At 41.1% G+C, this 23,655-nt stretch overlaps 1 protein-coding gene across 4 annotated transcripts in view; it reads left to right on the top strand.

Annotated features, from left to right (window-relative positions):
• LOC104034009 (long-chain specific acyl-CoA dehydrogenase, mitochondrial) overlaps positions 1 to 20,611 on the top strand; it is a 90,324-nt gene extending 69,713 nt beyond the window's left edge. For 2 of the 4 annotated variants that reach the window (XM_075711034.1, XM_075711033.1), the window contains 9 exons: positions 246 to 408; positions 4,509 to 4,619; positions 5,034 to 5,171; positions 7,553 to 7,677; positions 9,093 to 9,217; positions 10,140 to 10,194; positions 15,849 to 15,961; positions 17,489 to 17,669; positions 18,308 to 20,611. In XM_075711034.1, coding sequence (XP_075567149.1) covers positions 246 to 408; positions 4,509 to 4,619; positions 5,034 to 5,171; positions 7,553 to 7,677; positions 9,093 to 9,217; positions 10,140 to 10,194; positions 15,849 to 15,961; positions 17,489 to 17,669; positions 18,308 to 18,556 — 1,260 coding nt within the window. In that variant the 3' untranslated portion in view covers positions 18,557 to 20,611. Of the gene's footprint in view, positions 1 to 245; positions 409 to 4,508; positions 4,620 to 5,033; positions 5,172 to 7,552; positions 7,678 to 8,639; positions 8,738 to 9,092; positions 9,218 to 10,139; positions 10,195 to 15,848; positions 15,962 to 17,488; positions 17,670 to 18,307 lie in introns of those variants that run through there. The other 2 variants (XM_075711035.1, XM_075711036.1) reach the window with 2 other exon arrangements.
• Positions 20,612 to 23,655: the final 3,044 nt, after the last annotated feature.

Here is a 23,655-nt window from a genome sequence, read left to right as displayed (position 1 = left end):
TCTGGAAACTTCTACAACTGTTTCCTGGCCCTAATTGAAGGATATTTTTGTATTCTTTGTATTGTGCACCATAGTACATGATAAGTGGAGGTAAGTCATAACTTAACTATCTGAAGTTTGTAGGAATTTTTTTCCCCTTCTTATATTGAAGAGTGTCACTCAGATTATGGCTTTTTTTCCTTCTGGTCTAATTTGAAGAAGTAAGTAAAGGAGAAGTTAACCTTTGTTTCTGTGTATCCTTGCAGACTTTGCCATCTAGAGATACCTCCTTTCCATATAAAACTCAGTTACCGTGTATGGTGCCAGCCTCCGCTTTCAGCAGTAGCGAGTACAGTGCAGAATCTAAAATACTCGATTATGTGCAAGAGCTGGACTCTTCCTTCCATCCGGTGTTATCATTCCCTTCAGGTAAGCAACTCAAATGCAATGCCTGTAACGGAGGGTGGTTGTGCTTGTGAGAGCTGTAGAGTTTATGGACTAACTTTTCTTTTGAGCGCTTTTTAGAACTTAGTTCTCTTAAAGAAAACCTCGCACTGGCAAAATATATGAGTTTAGACTAAATAAAAATCTTAACTTCATCCTGACATTTGAAAAATACAACTTCTAGATTTCCCATACCAGTAACATGATTACAACGAAGAAAAACTGGTGAGGGGAACATTTTTGCTTAAGGTGTTTTTTGTGTGTTTCATGGTGTATCTAATTGAGTCAGCGTTAGTTCTTTAGATGGTGCTTTTGCCAACACACTACCATATCTTGGTTGTGTTGTTTTCATGAGCAACCTTCAGTTCAGGCCCTTTGGACTAGGCCCAAAAAGCTTTATTTAGTTTTTCTAATTGTTTTTGTGATAGTCAGCCTTTTTGGTGATCTTTGAAGTTTATGGTTTCTGTCATCCGATTCTTTAATCTTTTTGAACAATAATGCGGATGTTGTTTTTTCTGACTCTTATTAGCTCTGAAACTAGTGCAGGTGCAACTTGACAGCACTTTGTGCTTCAAAATAGCATGCTAAGTGCTGCTGTTAGCAGACAGGATTGGATACCAGCAGATACTATTAGGTTTTGGTGGTATTATTTTAGGAAAAACCTATTGCCAGGTAGTTGCTGACCAGCACAGGAATTCTGCTGTTCTGGGGGGCTGCTTTGCCACAAAATAATCCTGAACACGAGGCTGGGACTTCCATGGAACTGCTTGAGTCTTTAATAAAACCCGCTGTCTTCCCAGAATGACAGTGTATACGCTCCAGCCTAGTATTAGGAAGTCAAAGATTAAAGTCGTGGGTTTGGAGAACTCATCACTGGCCAGTAGAGAAGACCCAAGTGTGGACATGGAATCTTGAGAAAGTCTCAGCTCTTGCAGGTTTACGAGGGTTTACATCCCATGTATGGGATAAAGAGGAGTTTATTTTGAGGAGCAGATAGGGGGAAGAAAACACTCACTCCAGGAGTGCAAAGCAAACATCCCAGTCAGCAGGACTCTTGCGGAGAGGAGAGAAAAACACTTCTTAAATCTTTCTTCTTTACACATGCTCTCCATCACTTACCCTGTGACTCTGACAGCCCCGCTGGGCAGGAGTCGGAGGATTAGACGGTAGATCCCAAATACCTGCAGAGAGCTGTCCCCACACACTTCCTGGGTGACTGCCAGCTTGTCTCGCTAATCGGATTGTTTCCTTGCTTCTGCTACTATGCAAGGTTCACTGTACCACAGGTTACATGTTTGCGGGTGGTTAAGTGTTTCTTTATAAGTCTGTTCAAGGATAGTCATATAAGGGCACACCCCTTGCATTTATTCCTACCTTACTTTTGAGGGAAACCCCATAGGAAGTTTAACAAGAATATTGAAATATTCTTTCCTTGAAAAAAGACTACTCTAATCATCATGGAAGGAAAAAAACTAAAAGGCTCTGGATTGCATCATGGCTACTGTTGGTCACTTTGCCAGGATGGAGGAAGAAAAATGTTATTTTAGCTTTATTCCAATACCAAGATCATCTTTCTTTTGAGGAATATTTATTCTCTTTTCAAGCAGTCTTAGCCTTACTAATAACAGTTGAGACAGGGAAGGAAGTGCTAGACCTACTATCTCCTGCTCAGATGCAGTCCTTGCTTTTGAGGGAGGTTAGATTCATGGTCTAGTCTGTGCTTTGTGTCTCTGCCTCCTCATGCATACCACTAGTCTATGTCATTTTCTTTCATACAAAAGAATTATCGTGAATAAATGCATGCTAGAAATTTTCCAACTTGGTCAGGTAGCCTGATTCAGTTTCATGTTTTCTTTGCAGCTGCTTTAGTTATCCCTTTCCAGAGGGAAAACTTTTCTTAAAATACTACTTGTGGTGTGCCCACATCTTTTGCCACTTTTTTCTGAATAAAAAAAGTTTTTCAGCAGTGTAGAAGAGAAGGTTCTTGGTTTAATATTATTGGTATGTGTTCCATTTTGAAACTCTGGGATTTTCAGTGTGTAAGGAGGGATTCAAATTCAAGATTAAGATCTTGTTCTCTCTTGTACCTATTTTTTACTTTCAGAGAAGAATCATAGTTTGCAAGCAACGTAGTAATAGTTCAGTGGGACTTGGCTCACTAGTGTACAAGCTTCCGGAAGTATAATTGTCCTTACGGTTTTAAGTCTTGCCTTCAGCAGAGTTTCCGTATTACCAAGGCTCTTGACCAGAAGTGTGTCAGTGGTTGCAGCATCCCTTGAGCATAAAAGCGCCTCTTTAAACCTGCACCCCGATAACTGCAAAATTGTAGTTTGCATCTAAGAACTTCGGGTTTCTGGTATTTCTCCACCTAGCCTACGGATAAACTGGAACAAACACCCCTGCCCTTTAGTTAAGATACAGGAGCACATAATAAAAAAATCTCTGAGACATCCAGGTGGTTCCCCAGGAAAAAAAACAGGAGAAATGTTTTGTTTATTTCTTTACTTAAATGTTGTGACTAATAAACCTTTCAGACCTACTTTATGTTTTACTCAAATAGGAAACAAAGCAAAAACCTTGCGGGGGAAACAACCTTTTACGGGTCATCTTTAGTCTTTGACAAATATCTAGTTAGATCCGTATCAAACTGAAATAAATTATTCTTTTTTGTTAGCAAAATACGTTGAAAGTTTCTGTCCAGGCAAGTCCTGATGGCACGAGGCTAAGGTTGTATGTAAATAAAAAGTTTAATGCCCACCCTTTGGCCCTGCCCTCAGGCCTCTTCTCATTCTGAACGTAATAGCTGTCAAGCCTGCTTCTGATGTTGACATATTTCTTTCTACTTAATTTATCTTCTTTCTGGTAATGTTGTTTCCGGAAAGGCTTTTCAGACAGAGACCTATTTTTCTAAAGCCTTCCTGCCTTACAACAGTCGGTAAATTCCTTACCACTTGAGATGTTTTGCAGACTAATTCTTGGTGAGAACTCCCTTGGGAAATGAATTACATTGCCCTGCTGTAGCCTTTGCCAGAGAGAGAAAGAAGGCATGTACCTTGAAATTACCTCTAGGCTCCCAGCAGTAACAATTTCCAAAAGCATTAATTACCTGTACCCAAAAGGCTGAACTGAAGGCTTTTCAGATTACAGGATAAGTGCACTGTGTGCTCCCACTGTGCAGGGGTTTGTGCAGGAGTTAGTAAAGAGGGGAAGACCCCAGTCTTACTCTCACTTGATACCTTCCTTGTTTTTGTGAAGAACAATTCTGGGGTAATTGCAGGTATGGACATAGTTTATTCCAGAGTAAGACAACCTTGCTCTTTCTTACTTTGACTTTGAACACCGAAAAAAAGTGGTGTTAATCCACTAAGTGTGTGTGCCTGCACTGGGATTTGTTCAGGAGCATTCCTTAGGTTTGAGTCCTACCTTGATCTGAATTGTCTTGTCAGCCCTTGGAAGCTCTTGGTGCTGGAGAGCTTGGAACCACTTAAGCATACCGCCTTGGTCGGCACATACGGCAGCGTAGCTTCACAGCTAAAAATGGGTTTGTTTTTACCGTAGCATAACTCTCACTTCCCGTTAATAGAAAGATAGGTACCTTGAGATCTTACCTCCAGGCAATTACTGGAGATTATCTTGTATACTAATTAGATAACTGATAGAAAAGACTACAGGTCTTTGCCTGTAGTGGAGGATAGCACTCATTTACAATAACTATCTTGCTGAGAATTACCTTGCCTCAAATTTTCTTATTTACTCACACAAAAATCACTTCTTTGAAATGTCTGGCTGGACTTTTTTGGGATATTGTCATTGAGTTTTCCTTTGGCTCTCACTAGTTTCGGGGCGTGTTTTCCTACGTTGTCTTCAGCTACATAGACAAGCAACTGATCATCACAGGAGTCACTCAGCACTGCCGTTCTTCATGAGTTAAAGACCCAAGGCAGCAATATTGTTCATAGATTATATTACACAGTGTTGTATTATCGATTGCTAGACCTTTAGTAATGATCCATAATTCATTGGCTCATAGGTTGCTATCTTTCTGATACAGACTGTATTCCCTTTGGATTTCTTTTTTTTATTAGATATTCCTCTTAACATATACTTTGAAACCTTATTAAGGAAGGATGACATCAAAGCAGAACCTGTTGATGCCTCATCTTTGGGAGCAGAGTTTAAAGTATCTCCAGACAATGGTATGTAAAGCAAAATATTTTAGTATTTGCAAGACCATTTTTCATTCATTTGCCAGAACTTCCTGCCCTGAAGAGGTTCAATTTATAAACTTACCATAAAGCAGGTTATCAGAGAAGGTAACTAGCTAAGGCTTTAGGTGGAAGAGGAATCTCTTCCCAGACCACAGCGTCAGGTTCTCTGTTGCACTGAAATGATCCTGTCAGAGCCATAGGAGGGCAGTAATACAAGTCAGGGGAGTTTGGACCATGGGTTCTCTGCAGACACAGGTGCCTGACTGCAGTACTGTTTACTATTTGGCTTCCTGACAGAAGTCTGTTTTCTTCCATTGTAAATAGTTCAGCAGTTGAGATTGCCTGTAAATTGCACCAATGGAAAATAAGTTTTCAACTTGATACATTCTTTTTCTGTTGTAGACTATAATCAACATAATGTTTCTGTCAAACAATGGAGCAGTGGCTGTTTAGCTAATTCCAAATCTCAGTCAGTGTCAGGAACATCTGACCAGCTGTCGGAAGGAAGGAAGAAAAGACATCTAAGTGAGACAGCAGTAGGTAAGAGGAAAATGGTATTATTTAAGATGGCACTACTTCTTTAAAAATATGTACTGTATAAATTACTGGGCTTTGAGAATTAATTTTAAGTTGTCTCCAAAAATGATACTGTATGAAGCTTTACAGGAGTGAAGAAATGGACTTATGACACCATGAAAATAATGTGCTATTTTAAAGCATAGTAATCTTTCTCTTTCTTCTTGAGTGAGACAAGCTTCTGTATTTTATTTTTGGAATACTCTTAAAGGAGACTGCTCAGCAGTCCAGCTGTGTTTTTCTAATACTGGGTGTCATTATTTTTAATATGAAGGGGTTTTTTTATAGTAGTCAGTGAAACAGACTGAATTGCAAAGTTATTTGTCAAATCATGTGCCCAACCAAACATTTACTATTCCCGGCATCTTTGGTCAGCTATGTTTCATTTGTTGTATACTGTCATTTGTGGTTCTGGTTTCCTTCCAGACTGTTAAGAGGACTTGTGGGTAGCCAGTGCTTATAATTAGTGTTTTCATCCTTTTATCTTTATAATATTTTAAGCCTACCTCAGCACTTGATAAGTTAATAGAAAGTGCCCTGAAAGTTCTGTAGAATAATATGATAATTTAGGGACAAAAAATTCACTGTACCATTGTAAGGATAAATAGCATCTTACTTCTCCAGATACTAGAATATAAAACCTAACAGATTCTGTTACAGATTCATTTGTGTGAACTTTTGGAAAACCTTTGGCAAAATTCCTCACAAGACAGTTGAAGAAAATCACTGAGTAGGAGGACAAACTATGTTAGTTTAAAATTTCCCCTAAGAAAGAATTAAAAGATATAAATGATCAGTTAACATTGTGGAAAAATACACTTCTGTTGCATATCCAGGTAAAACTGCTGGTGTAATCTTGCAGTAGAGATGGAGATGATTTAACAAAAAGTTATAATTTAAAAACAAAAAAACCCCACAACCAAACCACAATCCCAAACCAAAAAACCCTATTGCTTAGAAAGTTACAGGAGAGAGTAAAAGGTGTTTTTGGACAGACTGAAAACTGTCTCTGATTTAGATGAAGTTGTTCTCTGTACCGTTCCCCTTGTGCATTACAGTCCTCCCCTTTGCTGTACAGTGTTCTCTTATGCTCCATGCCTGTCTCTGCAGCGGCGGGGGGGTGCTATGCACTGTTCCCTCTCACCATCAGTGATCCTTTTCTCCATGCCACCTGCTCCCCTAACCAGTCCCTGGTCCCTAGAGGGCAGTTACTGACACAGTGCTTCTTGCATCCACGTTGTTTCCCTAAGTGTCCAGTCAGGCACACTGAGATCAACAATTGGAGTTACTTGGGAGCACTAGTAAGAGAGAAAACTTCTCGCTATAAACCTTTTGAAGTTACAATTAGGCTTCTGCCAATAGTATTTAGTTCTCTGAGTTAATGGAAGGAAAAAAAGCAATCTTTTATCATGAGGACCATAGTTTCCCAATGCCAGAAAACTGCTATGTGGTATATTTGTGAGCAGCAGCAGAAGTTCTAGCTTATTAGTGCTACGGGTGTAGTACTACATATTTATTCCTAATTTGGGCTCTGTCTAGGAGAAATTATCCATGGGGAAGGTCAGCCTGATGAACAAGGCCAAAAATAAAAGCTGTGTGCCAGGGAGTTGCAGAGCTGCCTGGGAGATGAGAGTTCATGTCCTTGACCCAGCCTGCGCAACAGTCTTTAGGATCAGTCTTACCTCTTTTTCCATGTTGGAATACACTGATTCTTTTTATTAGTTGGTATATTAAATCTGAGTTCTCTTTCCTTACTGGAAATTAAGGTAGAAGGAAAGCAGAACACAGTTGGTTAAATTCTGAATCCCCCTAAATGCTGCTTACACTGGGACTGGATAAGAGTAAACAAGAATTCTGATTTGTCTGGAGCAGTGGACCACATGGAGATCTAGAAACTAATTTTATTTGTTACCCTTGCTGGCAGTTTTGTTTTATCAAGGGAAGAAACCATCAGTGAGGGCTTAGTGAACAGGTAGGTTAGTGAGAAGCAGCCCACTTAGGGAAGCACTGTTAAGGAACGCTGAGGAGCGTTCCTCCAAGTCTGATTGCATTTGCTGTTTGTGTAGTCTATGGCAGCTTCTGAAAAAAGGAGCGGGATTTGCCCATATGAAGCTGGTTCCACGAGAAGAAATCCTTCGTAGGAGGAGAGGGATGAGTTTTGTGGAACAACAATGACAGGATGAGTAACAAGTGTTTATTTAGATGGTTTTTTTTAGTATTCGTTATATCGTGAGTGGTTAGCTGTGGGCTTCTAGAAATGGCTTTACTATTACTGTATGGAAAAATATCTTTAGTCTAATAGACAACAGCTGGTATGCATTTTTTATTATTATTTTTTGTAACAGGCGAACGTAACACTAGGTTTGAGACATACTCCTTTCAACATGCAGAACCAGAATCCCATAGCAGTTTTGCTGCTGTGACCAATGTCAATGCGATGTCTAGGCCCACTCACAGCACTTCATCACAGGTAAACCAAAAATGTATCGCTGTCTTAACTGAAATATCAACAGAGAATTGTGCAAATTAATAATCCAAAAACACATGCCTTTTACATCTCATTTAGTGTTAAATTACAGTACAGAGCATTTTTACAGTGAATTAAGTGGATTACATTAAGTAATTTATTCCAGATTGAGTATGTGGTGTTCCTAAAACAGATACTTACTTTTAAAAGAATTTTGCAGATCGTGTAACTGGAGTGTAAGTTTAGTTTATTGGCATTGGGCCTTTCATTTTTTTTCTTTTTTTCCCAAATTTCATTAAATATACTGTGACTTATGTTCCCAATTTTACACAAGGGCTCTTATGACCCTTTTTTCTTGGTGCAGCTACGTAAAATGGTCTCACAGTGCAAATATAGTCACAGAATTTGTTAACTCTCAGCTTCACTATTTAAAACCTTTTGTGCAGAACTACAGGCAAAGTCTCTGGTACATAAATCTGCTGAGGAGCAGCACAGCTCTGGTTCAGTGAAGTCCCTGCAGAAACATACTTTGTTTTATTGGAATTCATTGAGAATTTCATAATAATATTCAGATTTCAGTCCCAAAGTTCTGCTAAGCCTAGTGGTATACTGGTGCTCTGTAAGTCATCATGTTTCAATCTGGTGATGATTCCTGGAGAGCAGAGTTTAAATCTGCGTCCCCAATGCAGTGTTGACAGTGCATGCTCCTCTTTTTTTCCCTTGCTTGAGCAGACCATTGTAAGACACCTAAGTGAGCATTTTAGAATAGTCTTCTTCCATTAATGTTCAGCTTGAAATTGAGATCGTGAAATATGGAATGTATTATGATTTAAAACTAAACTTTCTCCTGTAATCTAGGAACTTCAGTTTTTGACCCAGGTAGGTTCCATGCAGAGGACACCATCAGGAATCCTACTGTGATCACAGCAAAGAAATTCAGTTTCTGTCTTTTGCACTTCTTTCAGAAAACCACTTTCCATATAGGCTGTTCTTCACTGCTAAATGTAGCTTCATTCTTTGGAATTCTTAATTGTATCACACTGAAGAACCACTTGGGTTACGGGTTAGTAGATTATAGAAGTTCGTCTTTTGTCGACTGAACATTATGAAGAAGGCAACATTACCTTCAGAGTTCCCATAAGTATTCAGAATTAACTGTTACTGAAGTCAAGGAAGGGAAACTCCCACTGATTTCAGTAAGAGTTAGGCCAGCAAGAAGTAAATCTCAGAGATGAGATAGTTTTAAGATTTGTTGAGATTCCATCGAAGGGGGGTTGAAGTCGGAAGTCATTAAGCCACTAGAAAATGTGTTCAAGTTACAGGCTCTCTCCTCGTGCAGTTCTTATGTTTCTCAGCTAACATGTAGTTCCTGTGATTTGAGCTGATGAATCTCCTCTTGTATTGATTATATTATACAGCATAACTCCAGGAGGAGGTTGAGAAGTGAGAGCTCCTATGATATAGACAACATTGTTATTCCAATGTCGCTGGTGGCACCATCAAAGTTGGAGAAACTACAGTACAAAGAAATCCTTACCCCAAGGTTTGTTCATGACCTCCTTAGTTGCAAAGATACCAAAATGAACATGCGAATGTTAACTAAGAATATTAACATATAGTTAGATAATTTTATAATATTAAGATGATCTTTTCATGTGCTCAGGGGGTGGGGTTTTTTTTTTGTGCACTTGAATTTGTGTCGTGTCACTGGAGTGGTGGGAAGACTGGACAGCTGATACCAGAGGGGAAATAGTCTGATACACACAGGGAGATGACAGATGCACAGACTGGCTAAAAATAGAAGTGGGTTTATATTGTCTTAATTGTAGTGATATTCGTGGCCTTAAATGTGCCATTAGGCTGACGTGCTCTGAATGGTTATTTGGAGGTTGCTGTGGTTTTTGTGTGTTATGGTTCATAACACAATAGTTAACTATTTTCAGTGAATTAAACAGAAGTGGTTTTAGCATATATTTTTAAAATTTATCCATTTGATACAGTAGAATAAGCTTAATTTTTTCTGCACAGTCTAAACCTAAAATCCATGATTCTAGACTTCTTTTTTTTTAAGAAAAATAACATATTTGGATTGCTAAAACAGGGTAATTGATCTCCTGTGCTGTAATTCAGTGGCTTACTAGCAAATTGCCTGAAATAGCTAAATGCAGTTGTTCCGTATTTTAAATCTTTAATTTGTATTTGCTTTTATATTGTCTTTAAAGCTAAAAATATTATTAAGACTCTATTGAATAGCTTAAAGACTGTGTTGGGAAAAGGAAAGGTTAGGTATTGGGTTTGGAAAGGAAAATCTGAATTTCGGGCATCTGTAATCAGCACCTCAAATTTGAACTTATTTTATTTGAAAGAAATTTCGAGGCACAAACAGTGTTGAAGAAGGAGTAACTAACAATATAATGAAACAGCATTTAGGTAAATTAATTTGACTTTCCTTGTCTCATTTCTAGCTGGAGAGTTGTTGAATTTCAACCTTTAGAAAGATCTCATACAGATGAAGAAGAGGTAGGCTGTATTTTAATTAACTACCAGTTTTTAATTAGATATAATTGGGATAATCAGTATAGATTTCCAAAAGTCACTGACTTCATGCAAATCCTGGTAAGTTTCAAGTTTCAAAAATAAAGTATTAAGTATCAGACTGCGAAAACGTGTCTTATCCCACCCTACTCAACCCTATGGTGGATGACAGAAATGTAAGTATCTCCATTAATAACTATTGTTGAGTTGTTCATTTGGCTCTTCTGTCCCTTGCTGTTGGCACAGTCAGCGCTCCCAAAGGGTCCCTTTGGTCAGGCCTCCACTTCCCCTGCTCCTGGGCACTGTGGTGCTGGGTCTCCCAGTGTGACTTGTCTCTTCGGGGCTACCTGTGCTATACTGTCTGTCCTCTCTCATCCTCTTCTTTCATGGCCAGTTCCCATGGCCTGTTGCTCTTCAGGAGGTAATATGGCATTTTGCCTGTGGGCCCAGCAGGTTTCCTCAGTTTTTTTCTCAGTGTTCATTTTCCTGCAGCCCTCCTGTTGGGAGCAAACTTTTCTTCTGCTTTGTCAGGAACAACGTAACCTTCAGCATTTCCTGCTTGCCTGTTGAGCTGAGTTTGCACTTCATGTGCTACTGTTGCTTCCTCCAGCCGTAAGAATCTACCATTTTTTTCCAGGGAATGGCCGTGGACTTTGCAGCAGGGGGTTCCCTTCTCCCCTAATCAGAGGTTCAAGGCATTTCCTAACCCCAGTGTTGAACATACCAGCAGGTCTGGTCTCTAGGCTGGTTTTCTGTCCTTCCAATCTTTGTGGCTCCTTTTCCAGAAACCTGCCAGTTTTGCTCTCTGTTTGGCATCTCTAGTCTCTGGTGTAGGTCACTATCCACTGTTGTGATGTAGGAATTGTATTTGTACCTGCATCCACAATATCTGTTCTTGAGGTCCTTTTTCAGAGAATGTCTACAATCGGGGTTTAAGTGCTTTAGTAGTAGAAAAAGATTGCATTTGGGTAGCAGTACAGAAGGTTATGCTGAACACAGTAAACAAATCATTATGCCACTCGCTTGGGATAGAAAATACACTCTCCACAAAGGCGCTAGCTTTTTCAGGGTTTTTACCAGGTTTGTAGCTGTCTGCTCCATGGAAATGAACCTTTCCTTTTGGAGACGTCATGGTCTCAGCTCCCTGCCTGGTGTAGTTGCACTCATTTGGCACCATACTCTTGGGTCGGAAGGAAGAGAAAAAAATACCTTACTCTGTCCCTGCCTTTTCTTACGGACTTGAGAAATTCTTGTGAAATCTGGTGGTCAGATTTATGTCACCTCCACTCCTGCCTTTTGGTTTGGTACCGTTTCTGCTAGCAGGAAAGATGCCTGATCTTTTATAGTGTGAAGGTCAAATTACATAGACAGAACTCTCCTGCAAGGATATTTAATTAAACCATTTGGAGAATAACTAATAAGGCAGTAAGGGCACACAGTCCCTTGAGAACCTACTGTTCATTGCTCTCTCTCTTTTGTCCTGGTATCTGGGGGGGGGGGGGGGAAAAGAATTTCAACAGTGATTTGCCTCCAGGGCTTCAAGGGACTTGCTTGGAGGGCTCAGGGGATTTCTTGTTTAGATTTCAGATCCCATACAGATGACTCGTCTTACGTACTTTTAATGTATTTTGCTGAATGGACTTCAAGGTATCTCTCTGTGAAGTTCATGGGCTAATCACTCCTTTAGTAGCCCTCCCAGTACATTTGTATTTGGCATGACTAGATGATCCTGTATGATTCATCCTTTGGCCAGGAAATAACTGGAGTTAACAATAAAGCAGCTTTGCCTCCTGCTGTGGTCCAGTGCTTCTGTATTGTCTGTCAGCTGCTGGGTAGAATGAGAGAGAGAGATGTCAGACAAGAGAAAAATGCTAAAGATCTTGTTTGTCTAAATCATCCTTTGCCAATTCTCCCCCTTTCTTTTAGGATCATGTTAATTGGTTTGGATGTTTTTCAGGGTACTGAGTAAAGGTGGTTGTCTGATCATAATTCTTCCACTTCCTTGCTTTAGGTTTTAGGCCGAGTAAGATTTGTTACTGAGTAAGCTTGAAAAAAGACATGAGAAAACAGCAGCATTACCGTTTCACATTTTCTGCACTCACACTCTGACACTCTTGATATTGTTCCTTATACTGAAATCAAGGCAAGCTTCAGTAGATCATTTGTGAAGGACAAGAGAGAGGGCAAAATGTACTTTCTGCTTTTATATAAAGTAAGCTTTTTCTTTGCTTTCCACTGCATAGCAGCCTGTGGTGGTACCGTATAATAGTTTTTTTCCTGCCTATCTTCTGCATGGCTAAATTTAAAATTTCTGGAGTTGGCTTTGTGTCAACCAGCAGTTAGGGATTTCTTCCACTTGTCTTTTTTTTTTTTTTTCCTTCTCTTCTTCATCTAAAGACCTTCAATGCAACAGCTGGTGTCCATGCAATAGACTTGGACCCAAAGTTTCCACAAATTACAAAAAAATGTGGGGTCCGAAATTTGTCATGTTCTACAGGAGCCACACTTCCAAGGATGGGGACTCAGCACTTTCTGAAAATTAGGCCTATTCACCGTGCCTTTATTTGAGTACAAAAAGCTTACCTTTTTTGGGTGCCTGATTTTTGTTTCTGGAAATTTTGCCTTACAAGGACAAACATTAACAGTTGGGCAATGCAAAAGTTAATCTGCTATCTAGGTCTGCTCTATTACTTGCTCTAAAAATACTTAGTTTTTGGAAATAGAGCATTTGATTTTCCTGGTTTGCATGTATGAATTTGCAGTCTGTTGCTGCTTTAAGGCATGGGAGGGTGTGGCACGGCTTTTCCTGTTTTATTTTGGGTTTAATTTGTTTTGTCCAGGTTAAAGTTGCTGGCAGGGCATGGTTGTAAAGTAATGTTCAAGTTTATTTTGTAGTTGTTTTAGTAATGACAAACACTTTGGAATAATTCTGTGTGTAATTAGTTTTGTATAAGTGTTTTCATGGCTTATGACTCAGTGTTTCCCGTGAAGCCAAAGACTGAAACGCAGACTTTGTTGTTTTGAGAACCTTTCAGAAATATTTCTGGTGCTATTCAACATTTAGTGCATGGTGTCTTGTAGCTTAACTAGATGCGATGGGGGGGATTCAAATCTTAGTTCGTTTTAAGTCTTTTTCTTTGAGTGAACAATTAGATGTGCCTTGCAAACAGGCCTTCCTAATAGTCTTTTCTCTCAACATCACTGCCAGATCTGTCCACTGAGGAATGACAGTTCTTTTGCCCTTTTTCAAACTAACCGGGGGGGGGAGGGGGCGGAAATACCAAATTTCTCCAGTTATAGCAACTTTAAATTAAGCTAAAGTTTGTGGTGGAATATAAAGTGTTACAGAGCTGGAGAGGGGCAGGGGCTGTACTGAACCAAGTAGAGACCTTTTACTCTGAGGTAATGTGATTTTATCCATAGAACAAAGAATAATTTTTAAATGAGAAAACGTATTACTTGTTAGTCTTCAGTGGAATAGGGTAAAACTCATTTTAAGTAAACAAGTAGTTAAATCTGCTGTCATCAGCTACGGAAAAGGAACAGTAAGGCTTATTTCTGTATTTTTCAAAACTCTTCACTTGGAGAGGAATGTGGACTTTGATTTTTGAAAGGAAGCTTGTTAAAAATGAAGTTTCTTCCCAGCATGAAAAGTTTTGGCAATTTGCTAAGAAAAGTATTTTCAAAGTCTTAAGTTTTTCTTTCAAAATTATCTTTTGTTTCCACTTCAAAGGAAATCTGAGCACACAGGAAAATTCTGAATTTTCCCTGAGGGAATAGCACTTTTGTAGTTCATAAAATTCTCACTTTCACGCTATACATCACTGACCTTGGAAAGACAGAATCTGAACTGAGATGCGGCCCCGTACTGATGCCATCCAAGTGACAGAGCTGGTGAATTCCAGAGAGAGGAGGAAACGTATTAAGTTGGCTTGCATGAAAGGAAACCAGCAGCTAACAAAGTGGTTTGTGTTTAACATAAATAAATAAAGGCAATGAGGAGTCTTCAAAAAGCAGTCATGAGATGGGCAAACAAAGCAGGCCTGTTTGTCTGAAGGTTCCTGTTGAGTGCTGGGTTGAGGAGGAACTGAGCAGCTAGTTTTAGCAAGCAGGGCATGTGGCCATTTCAGATTGCACTGAAGTCTTTGGGATCGTTTTCATTGGCCCAGTTAAATTTCATTGTGGAGCTGTAATTCATGACCAGCTGCCTAGGTTGGAAATGTGCTCTCTGGCAAACGGAGTGCCACTATCAGGTATGCTTACAGCAGCATGAATGCATTGTAATACTTTGCATTTGTACCCGTAATGGTCATGAACTACCTCAGAGCTGCAAGACTTGATACAAAGAATGGCTTCTACAGAAGCCTCAGGGCCGTTAGTAGTCTGGAGTGGAGTACTTCCAGCTGACAATGTAACCTATATTGTATGGCTCTATCTGGCACTGTAGTGAGGACTCTGCATTTAGGTCTGTATTTTATCAGACTCGGGTGGAAGATAAATGGTGTTATTTGTATAACACCACTGAGGATTCTGATTTACAGAAAAAATTCAATTTATTTTCCATGACCCCCTGATTATTGGTATAATTCTTGTCCAGGACTGATCTGGCAGTGCAGCTTCACAGCTTCTATGACCAGGAATTGTTCTTTCCTAGAATTTCTCTGGTTTTGAGTTGGGAGTGGCTGGCATAAAATCCATGGCTGCAGCACTCGTATCCTCTCACCAACTTTAGCTTTTTAGGTGAACTTTGAAGAGGCTGAATGGTTTGGAGCACTTTGAAATAACTCTGAGCTGTGCTGGAGGGGAGCTCGCCCCGCCATCTGGGGAATGAGGGGGAAGGGCAGCAAAGTGCTCCTCGCCCAGCCATGTCTAAGGAGCAAATTTCATGGTGTGCTGCCAACAGAAAAATGAAGATGGCTCTTTTGAGGTGAAGGTCGGATGCAGTAGGTACATCTGAGGAGTTTTGCCTAAAAAGCTGGCTCTTGTTTGACTATGAGCAGTTAAAGTACTCATATTAGGACCGTTTTAAGCTGTACTGGGGTCATGCAAATAATTTGCTAAGAAATAGTCTCTTCAAAGCAGAAACCATTTTCTGCTTGGTTTTGTAGCAGGAATGCGGCACCTCAGGTTTGCTGAGTTCCTCTCAGTGTGGAGCTATCAAAGTCCTTGGTGATCTCAGACCTATTTCTCCGTGCTTAAAGAGCACCTGGTAAATCTGCTGCTTCCCAGCCTCCTCCTAAAGCAGTCTCTGGAAACTCCTGGAATTTTTGCTTGTCTTTATTATTTGCTTTTAATACTGCCTTGATTTGCAAATGAATACTTGTCGTCTTGATTTTCTGCCTCTCACCACAGAGAAAAACGTGTTAGTTGCATGGGGGGTATAATTTCTATATCCATTCAGATCAACCACAGACATGTAAAGAAATGAAGTAAAAGTGACAGCATTCCATATACTAGAGCTCTAGTGAGTGTAAGCTGAATGCATGTATTTTGATGCGCCTTTATACTGCAAGCATGCATTGTGTTGCCTCCTCTTGTTTGGTGAACAGACCTTCAGAGAATTATATATAATACTGGCTGCCTTTGTTTCTAGTGATGTTCATAATTATGGCAGCAGCTATCCCTGTATTTCGTTACAGATAGAAGATCTGTCAGATGAAGTTTTTTCCGTACGTCATACAAAGTATGAAAAAAGAGAGCGAGCAAGGTGGTCGCTGTGGGAGCAGAGCCGCTGGCCCAGAAGGAATAGCAGGCAGGTGTATTGACTTTGATAAGAGCGTTCCTATTGAACCACTGGTGTCTGCTGTTGGTGCAGCAGTTTCAGAAATGCTGTCACAGAGAACTCTGAAAATGAGGGCATTCCTCATTAATTAACTCATCAGGGACAGTACCAGGTATGTTTGGTTTTGTGGCTGAAAAGGGAAGGCCGTGCAGTTCTGAAGCATGCATACTTACAGAAATTCGGCATGTTAGTGACCTGGCATTAGTGAATAAAAATCTTACCCCCATACTGAACACACAGCTCTGCTAGTTTGTGCCACTCCCCATTATTACGACTTTAGCCACCAAGTGCATAACATGAGCCCTTCTTCACTCACCTGACTTAGATGAAAGTCCACTGCCTTCAGAGACGTGTTAGTGCAGGGTCCTGGGCTGTGCCAGGGACCTTGTGTTTTAAAAAGTCATTGTGTGAAAAAGTTAAATTATCATAGGCTTGCTGTCTGATGCAAAACTCATCAGAATTAAATATAACCCCTAAAAGTCTTGCAAAAAGTAGTGAACATAAGAGCAAACATCATAAAGCTGTATCTGCATTTTGGCTCTGGGAAAATGATTCCCATAAATTGCTTCAGAATCTGCCACGACAAAAAGCATCCTATAAACGGTGGATAACTTTTTCTGCTATTTATCATATGCTTGTGTCTGCTCTTGGCTGAAAGTGAACCATGACACTGAATATATATGCAAAGATACCTTTTTTTAAATGCAGAATAAAATTAGAGCTAAACCATATTAAGGAAATATATTTTAAGCCATTTTCAACATAAAAACGCTTTAGAAAGTGTACTGAAAAATAGAAGTTCTGTATGTACCCTTAATTTTGAAACTCCACGAACTCCTTGGTGAAATCTTAGTGCTATCTGAATTCAGAAGTAAAACTGCTGTTGACATGAGCAAGGTCAGACTTCCACCTGGCATTTAAGACGCGTGCCAGTATTTCATATCTAGTTCAAATTTGCGTTAAAGGCGAGGTCAAAATTTTTAATCTTACTAAATTATTTTGACTACTTTGGAGATGAGTCCAGAGCAGAGGTGGGAAGGGGGGAGCCCAAGGACCTGCTGTTTTTTCTCGAGTTACATTGGCACAGTCTGCTGACAGTGCAGTTTGGACTCCACAGGCTCCTGTGAATGATGCCATGTTCCCCTGAGTGGGAACAGCCCACAGCTCACTGACTTCCATCCAAAATTGCAGTTCTGGTGAGTGTGTGAAGCAAGGTGCAGGAGTGGGACCAGCCACTAGCTGTTCTGCAGCCAGAGCGTGCCTGTTCCAGCCCTGGTTTATCCAGTTAGCTCCTCCACATAGCACTCTTTGCTTTGGCTTGTGACAGCGAGGTTGTCAAGAACCATGTGTGTTTTCATCTGCTTTTTTGATTTAAGTAGAATATAGGTAGCATGTATGGAGAAAGTGACCACTTTGAAAAGAAAATCTGAACTGTTCCTGGTGATGTGAAAGGGCAGGGGCTAGTTCCTAAGACTCTCATCTCTTATCCTGCACTAGATCTTACAGCAAAAATGCTGATGGACGACACAGCCAAGATGTGGTGCAGAAAGACCACCACGGCAGCTCCTGTGCTTCGCTGCATTGCACCACTGAACCTGTTCCCGACTTGACTTCGGAAGCCCACAGCTCTGTTTGTTCAGGGATTGCACAACGCTGCAGGGAGAGCCAGGAAGCAAAGGTGGGTGCTTCCAATAGCTTCCGGGTCTGGTCAGGTCTTCAGTGACCACTATCTCTAACCTAAAACAAAGAACCTGAACTCTCCTGTCTCCCTGATCAGTCTCTCAGGCTGTTGCCCTAGTTTGTGTAGACTGAATGTAGCGCTCCTGTTTAGAGCTAGATTGCTATGCTTTATGAATTAAGCCCAAGATTTGTCAACAGGTAAAAATTTCATTGCTCAGCACACATGGCACATGTTTTAAAGGCAAGTATGGCAGGCCTGGGTTCAGGGATGGACGATGGATCTTTTCTCAGGGGTGCTGGCCAGCATTCCAGATGGGGCTGATCATTATGGGGTCAGGTATCCTGACGGTCTGGCACCATGGAAAAGAGCTTCCCCCTTCCTGTACTGTGCGTTCAATTGTAGCTCTGTTACTAGTTCAAAACCTTATGAAGCCAGCTTACATTGACAGCTGGTGCCTAGCAGTGTCGTATTCTTTATCTGAAGAGCCCTGCAAACATTGTAAAGAAAGACACTCATTTGTTACTTGATAGCAGATCATTCTGCACATAGCTAATCAGTTCAGACTCAACTGAAATCCCTTTTTCCCCTCTTTTCTCTTTTTCCACCCTCACTCCTACCCTTCTGATTCCTTTCAGTCTGGGCTGTGGGAACTTCGAGTTTTTCCACTAAAAGATGAAGAGGTGGAAGCTTTACTGTGCCAAGATCAAATAACAAATCAGACTGAAATGTCAAGTGCAGCTTTTCCCAGCGACTCTCTCTGTACTTCATGCACACCCATTGGTTTGCCAGACAATGGCCATCCACCAAGAAAACAATCTACCGAAGAGTCAGAAGACTGCGAAAATGTTTGCCTGGGAATCAACAATACAAGAAAGCAAAGGTGACAGGGAATAATGTGGTTCATTAAGAAAGCCAATTAAGGTGGAGAAAAGTGTAAGGTAAAATCTCTCTTGTTCACACAGCATATGACAGCACAATTCAAAACCTGTACCTTAGCTGCATATAATATATTTTCTTTCTTGCTTTGTAACAGGCAGGATAAATCCCAAAGACAACACTTTCTTCTTCCTGAACCCCAAGAGAAAGTAATTATTTCAAGCTGGAAGTCTAATATTCCCAGTGTCGGGAGTGGGCGCACATAAATTGCTGGCACCATTCACTTTCTGTTGTCGTATTGCCACAATTGTTAATAATCATCCTTTTCTGTTTTGTTTGTTTTCAAATGCGTTTCTGGTTCTAGTGGATTCTGGTGCAGCAGGATATGCTGTCTACCTTAACCAACAACTTCAACTGAACACAGAAAAACTACTTGAAAAAATAGTGGGAAGAAGCAATAGCCTCAGATTATTTTCCTGTGTGGCATGACCATGGGGCAAAAATCTGCCTCTCTAAATGCATTTGTGTAACACATGCATAAGATAAGGGTAGGTGAGAACCTGCAGTTTCAGAGCAGGCATTCTGGAAGCCTTGCATCTAGCTTAAAATCTGTACTCAGCTCTCATTAGTGCCAGGGCATGTTTCATATAGATGTCCTCAAGCAATAAGATAGAAATAGACCACTGCATTTCAATAGTCGATATATCTGCTACTCAGAAAGTAGGGTTTCTGCTTCAGTTGTGTGGGTATAAAGAAAAGGAAGGAAACAGGAGTCGAGTCCAATCAGTGATGCAGCTCTTTGAATATTGTGGTTTTGGGTCATCTTAATTCCTTAGTCCTTCAGTAGCTAATGAGGCTCATAATATTTTGCTTTAGTACGTTAAAAGACAAAGTCTTGTTCAAATTTCTGTACAGTGCCTTGTAAGAGTCTCGTAAGTATGCCAACATTTGGTGACTAGCTGAAAAGGAAAAGATGATTGATGTCTAGAAGACCAATAAAGAAGAAAGCCCCAAAGCTTTCCATTGTGATTCCCAGATAGATTTTTTTAATTTCCCAGCAAGTTCACAGTGAGGGAGGAAACAAAAGCAAGTTGTTTAAACTTGCATCTAAATAGCATAGTTTGGAATGTATCTAAAATCTCAAGAGGTATTAACAAAGATTAAACATTGAATGTAGGTATAATCCATCAACAGGAAGTTTTTCTGTGTAGGACAGTTGAAGGCAATTTTATAGGAGTCTGGTTTTGTGCAAAATTTTCTTCCATGTGTAATATCTGGAATGGCACTGGACAGATGACCCAGTTTTAGCTTCAAATTTTTTTTTTTTTTTTTTTTTGGTCAAAATGACAGGAATTATGCACTGGGCATCTGAAAACAGTTCAGTAAAGTTTCACACTACAACCTATTGCTACATTGTAGTTTATTGCACATTCTGATTATTTTTTCAAACACTTTTTTAACACTGGTTTGTCTTAAACTTGAATCTTGCCTCAATGTCTGATACAATAATCTTTGATGCAAGGTTGTTTTTTTAATTAAAAGTTATTTCTATATGTGTTGTATATAGTCTGAATTTCATGGCCTTTTGGAATTGAAGAAATAGCAGTAATGCTTCCTCTTTGCAGAGACCTGCTTGGCCCAAGAATGGCTTTGCAAACGCACTGAAGCGGCAGCGGCGCTAAGCTTTGCTGTTGTACTGAAGCTACGCTGGTGCTGTGAGGCTAAGGTCCCCCCAGCGTCTGAATAGAGAGGTGGATTTTTCCATCTCTCTTCCCCTGCATGTGTATCTGCTGCTGGGGAAATGTTTCTGAAAGTCATATGTCTCAAATGCTTTGCAGGTCTTTTCCATACCCATATCCGTTCATTAAGACATCTGATCTGACCGGTCTCACCCAGCTTTGGTGTAAGGTCAGGGCTTCCTGCTCTGTCTGATCCCTGGCGCAGTGAGAGGAGTTTCTGCAATTTAAGAGATGGGACAGACCAAGTAATCCAGCCAGCTAGCCACCTCACATGTCCTGAAGGTGCCGTCAGGAACTGGAAATTGCAATCCAGCATTTTACAGGAAGGAGCACAAGGAGAGTGTTTTTCTAGATTGGGGGGTGGGAAGGGAAGGGTGTTAAAATAAGCCCCAAAAAACCTGGGCGAAAGGAGCTGGATTAACCAAGTTTGGTCAGCCTGGCAGACTGTAAAGCTGTTCCTGCACTGCTGTTCAGTTCCCAGCTGTGGTATCCTGTTGAACCATTGTGTTGCTTTTGGGTCAGTCTCCAGTGTGCTGGCCTAAAGCAGCTGCTTGTTACCTTGCCAGCTGCAGGGGCTGCACAAGTGGTTATTGATACAAGCAAGGGTAAGCACATTTTCTTTGTCCCCTCTTTAGATACTCGTCAGTCATTGTGGGAACCAGCTAGTGCCTCACAAGGCAGCAATAAAAAGGCTAGCCAAAGAAAGGCTGGGCAGCCAGGAGACTGAAAAGAAATCCCTGGAGAAACTAAAAAAATGTCTGTTTGGTCATAACCCCACCCCAGCACCATCAGAAGTTTTCTCTCCAACATCTGCCTCTCAGCTGGCTAGACCTGTGACAGCAAACTGCAACTGCCTTCATACAAAGAGCTGCCTGAGCAACTGAATGGCCGGAGAACAGTGCCACAGCATTTCTTCCTCCGTATGTCCCTGCCATGAGGCTGCTTCCCAAGTGTTAGTGGTGCGCAGGTTTCTGCCATCAGGTGAGCAGCACATGCGAGTGTGGCAGGCAAAGACCAGTGGGGAGGGGTGACCAAGAACTGGCTGCATTTGCTCCTCTCGCATCACCTGCATACCTCCAGCAGCCCTTCATCTGGCAGGGGGCAGATGGGGAATGCTGTGTGTCAAGCAAGATGCTTTTTGGAAAGCCCCAGGCTGCTCTTCACCCACAGCACCTCTAATTATTTACCACCTTCTGGCAGCAGACCAGGTGCTGTGCCCCGCTGTCTCTGTCTCTACACTGTGCATCTTTGCTCCAGCTAGTGAGGCACCCGATTTTTCTGTAGCCCCATTTCATTGCTAGGACAAGGTCAGAAAACTTGCTTGACTGAACTTGGTCACAGGACCAGCCCCCTCCTTTCATTTTCTTTCCCTGTGCTGCATGCAGCTGAGATCACCACTAGTACTCTCATTTATTGCCTGCAGCCCTTTTCCCTGCAGAGCTGGACCCCCACCTCCAGACAGTTCAGTTTTTGCATGAATGTTGGGGTCATGAGGAAGCTGCTGGTGGTAGGAACAGGCTGAGAGCTCAGAGCCAGGCTCATGCTTGAAGCCATAAATGTGTAAGAAACCCCTGCTTGTTTTCTTTCCTTTTCAAAGTTTTAAACAACAGGAAAGGAAAAAAAAAAAAAAAAACCCAACCTGTTTGTCTTTTGGCTGTTAAGCTATGAAAACAGCTGTCAGCACTGCTCCTAATGTTGTGGCTGAAGGTATTACAAAGGCTGACTGTGAAATACCAACTTAAACATAATACAGCAAGGTCCCCCACGCATGAAACTGGTGTGTTGCAGCTTCACAAAGCAAGCCATTTCCCTTACACTTTACTATTTTCAGTTGAGACTTTTTTTAAGGCCACTTATGTTCTGCTCCCTGCTGCTAAGAGGGTTTAAACACTTCATCTCTGCATCCAGGACCTTAATGGACTGCAAGTACAAATACAAACTTCTAAGCCCTATTAAAATTAAGCTCTGTGTGTGTCTACTGCAGTTTTTTAATCTTGCTCAGGGATATGTGCTGTACCATCCCTGCAGAGCACATGTCCAAGCCCAGCCTTACTCGGCTATGTCAGAGTTTCTTTTATCCTGTTTTCCAGTGCAGAGCCTTTGCTCTGTCAGATCACCCTGGACTGCTCGAGACCATGTGACTTAAGTGTCACCAGACTGTACTCTCCCTTGTTGCTGAAACTTTGCTTTATCAGAGTATTGCAACACTTAACGGTCCTGGGGTTTATTTGGCCCCATGGATATCATGCAAGCAGCTCTTTTGGTTTCCATGTCAGTGTTCGGTTCAAGTCCTGTGGCTGTGGCACTTCTGCTGTGGGGTTACGTTACCGAGTACAGGAGGACAGGCCTAAATAGAGCCTAACATTACTGCTGTTAATGAATAGAGGCAAGAAACTGGAACAGTCTTCAGCATTAAAAGAACAGGTATCATAGCTATTAGTTCCATGGATGCTCTGTAGTCACTAATAGCTTTAACCTTAGCTGCTGCAGTAGTAGCCAGCTGCATAAACCCAGCTGGGTGGGATTTATACAGAAAGAAGCAATTGAGTAATTTTACTCTGTGTGTAATTTTCTCTCTCCCACACCACTCCTAACCTGAGAGTCAACAGAAGTGCAAACTACCAGATTTAAAACAATGACAGTGACTGCAGCCTGTGAAAAAAAACATACCATATGGTTCCACGCTCAGAACAAAGCACAGCTAGTCAATTAACTAGCATGACTTTGGGATGTTCATCCTCCCCAAATTAATTAGAAAAAAAAGCAGAAATAGTTTGATTACCCTTTCAAACCAGCTTAAGGTCAACTGCAGGAGGCAAGGATACTACAACTGTTGTCCTACTGCTTTCAATAGCATGAAAAGCCACACTTCCAAATCCTAAGCTAACATTTTCATAGCCCGTTTGTGGATGCTTGGCCTGCATTTTACATACCAGAGCCGTGACTGTTTCTCTATGCACATGATATTGGACTCTACGCAGGTTCTTTCCAGAAGCACAAACAAGCTGCTTTAACAAATCTAACAGCCATTTGGACTATTACCTTTCCTAGCCAAGCTTTCTTTTGGCAAACCTCTTCTGAAAGATGTCTTCAGTGCAGTAGGTCCAGATGACTCCATTTTTCTTTTGCTAGGTCTCAAATGGGGTTGCAAGTAGAACCAGGAAGCAAAGACATTTGTTCACCTAAACCACAATTAACCACATGGGAGAAAGTAGTAGTTTAGGCATTTCAGACACTTCTCTGGATTGTTTGAACTAGCCCTAGCTCCTCCCACTTAACAATAGCAGTGACCCACGCTGTAACCGCAGCTGTCACATTCCACAGCCAGCGAGCAGAGGCCCACCAGGGACACCTCGCAGGTCCCAGGC

This window comes from Pelecanus crispus, chromosome 5 (genome assembly GCF_030463565.1).
Source record: "Pelecanus crispus isolate bPelCri1 chromosome 5, bPelCri1.pri, whole genome shotgun sequence".
NCBI classification, from domain to species: domain Eukaryota; kingdom Metazoa; phylum Chordata; class Aves; order Pelecaniformes; family Pelecanidae; genus Pelecanus; species Pelecanus crispus.
Note: the sequence above shows the minus strand (reverse complement) of the source record. Positions and strands in the feature narration are given on the sequence as shown.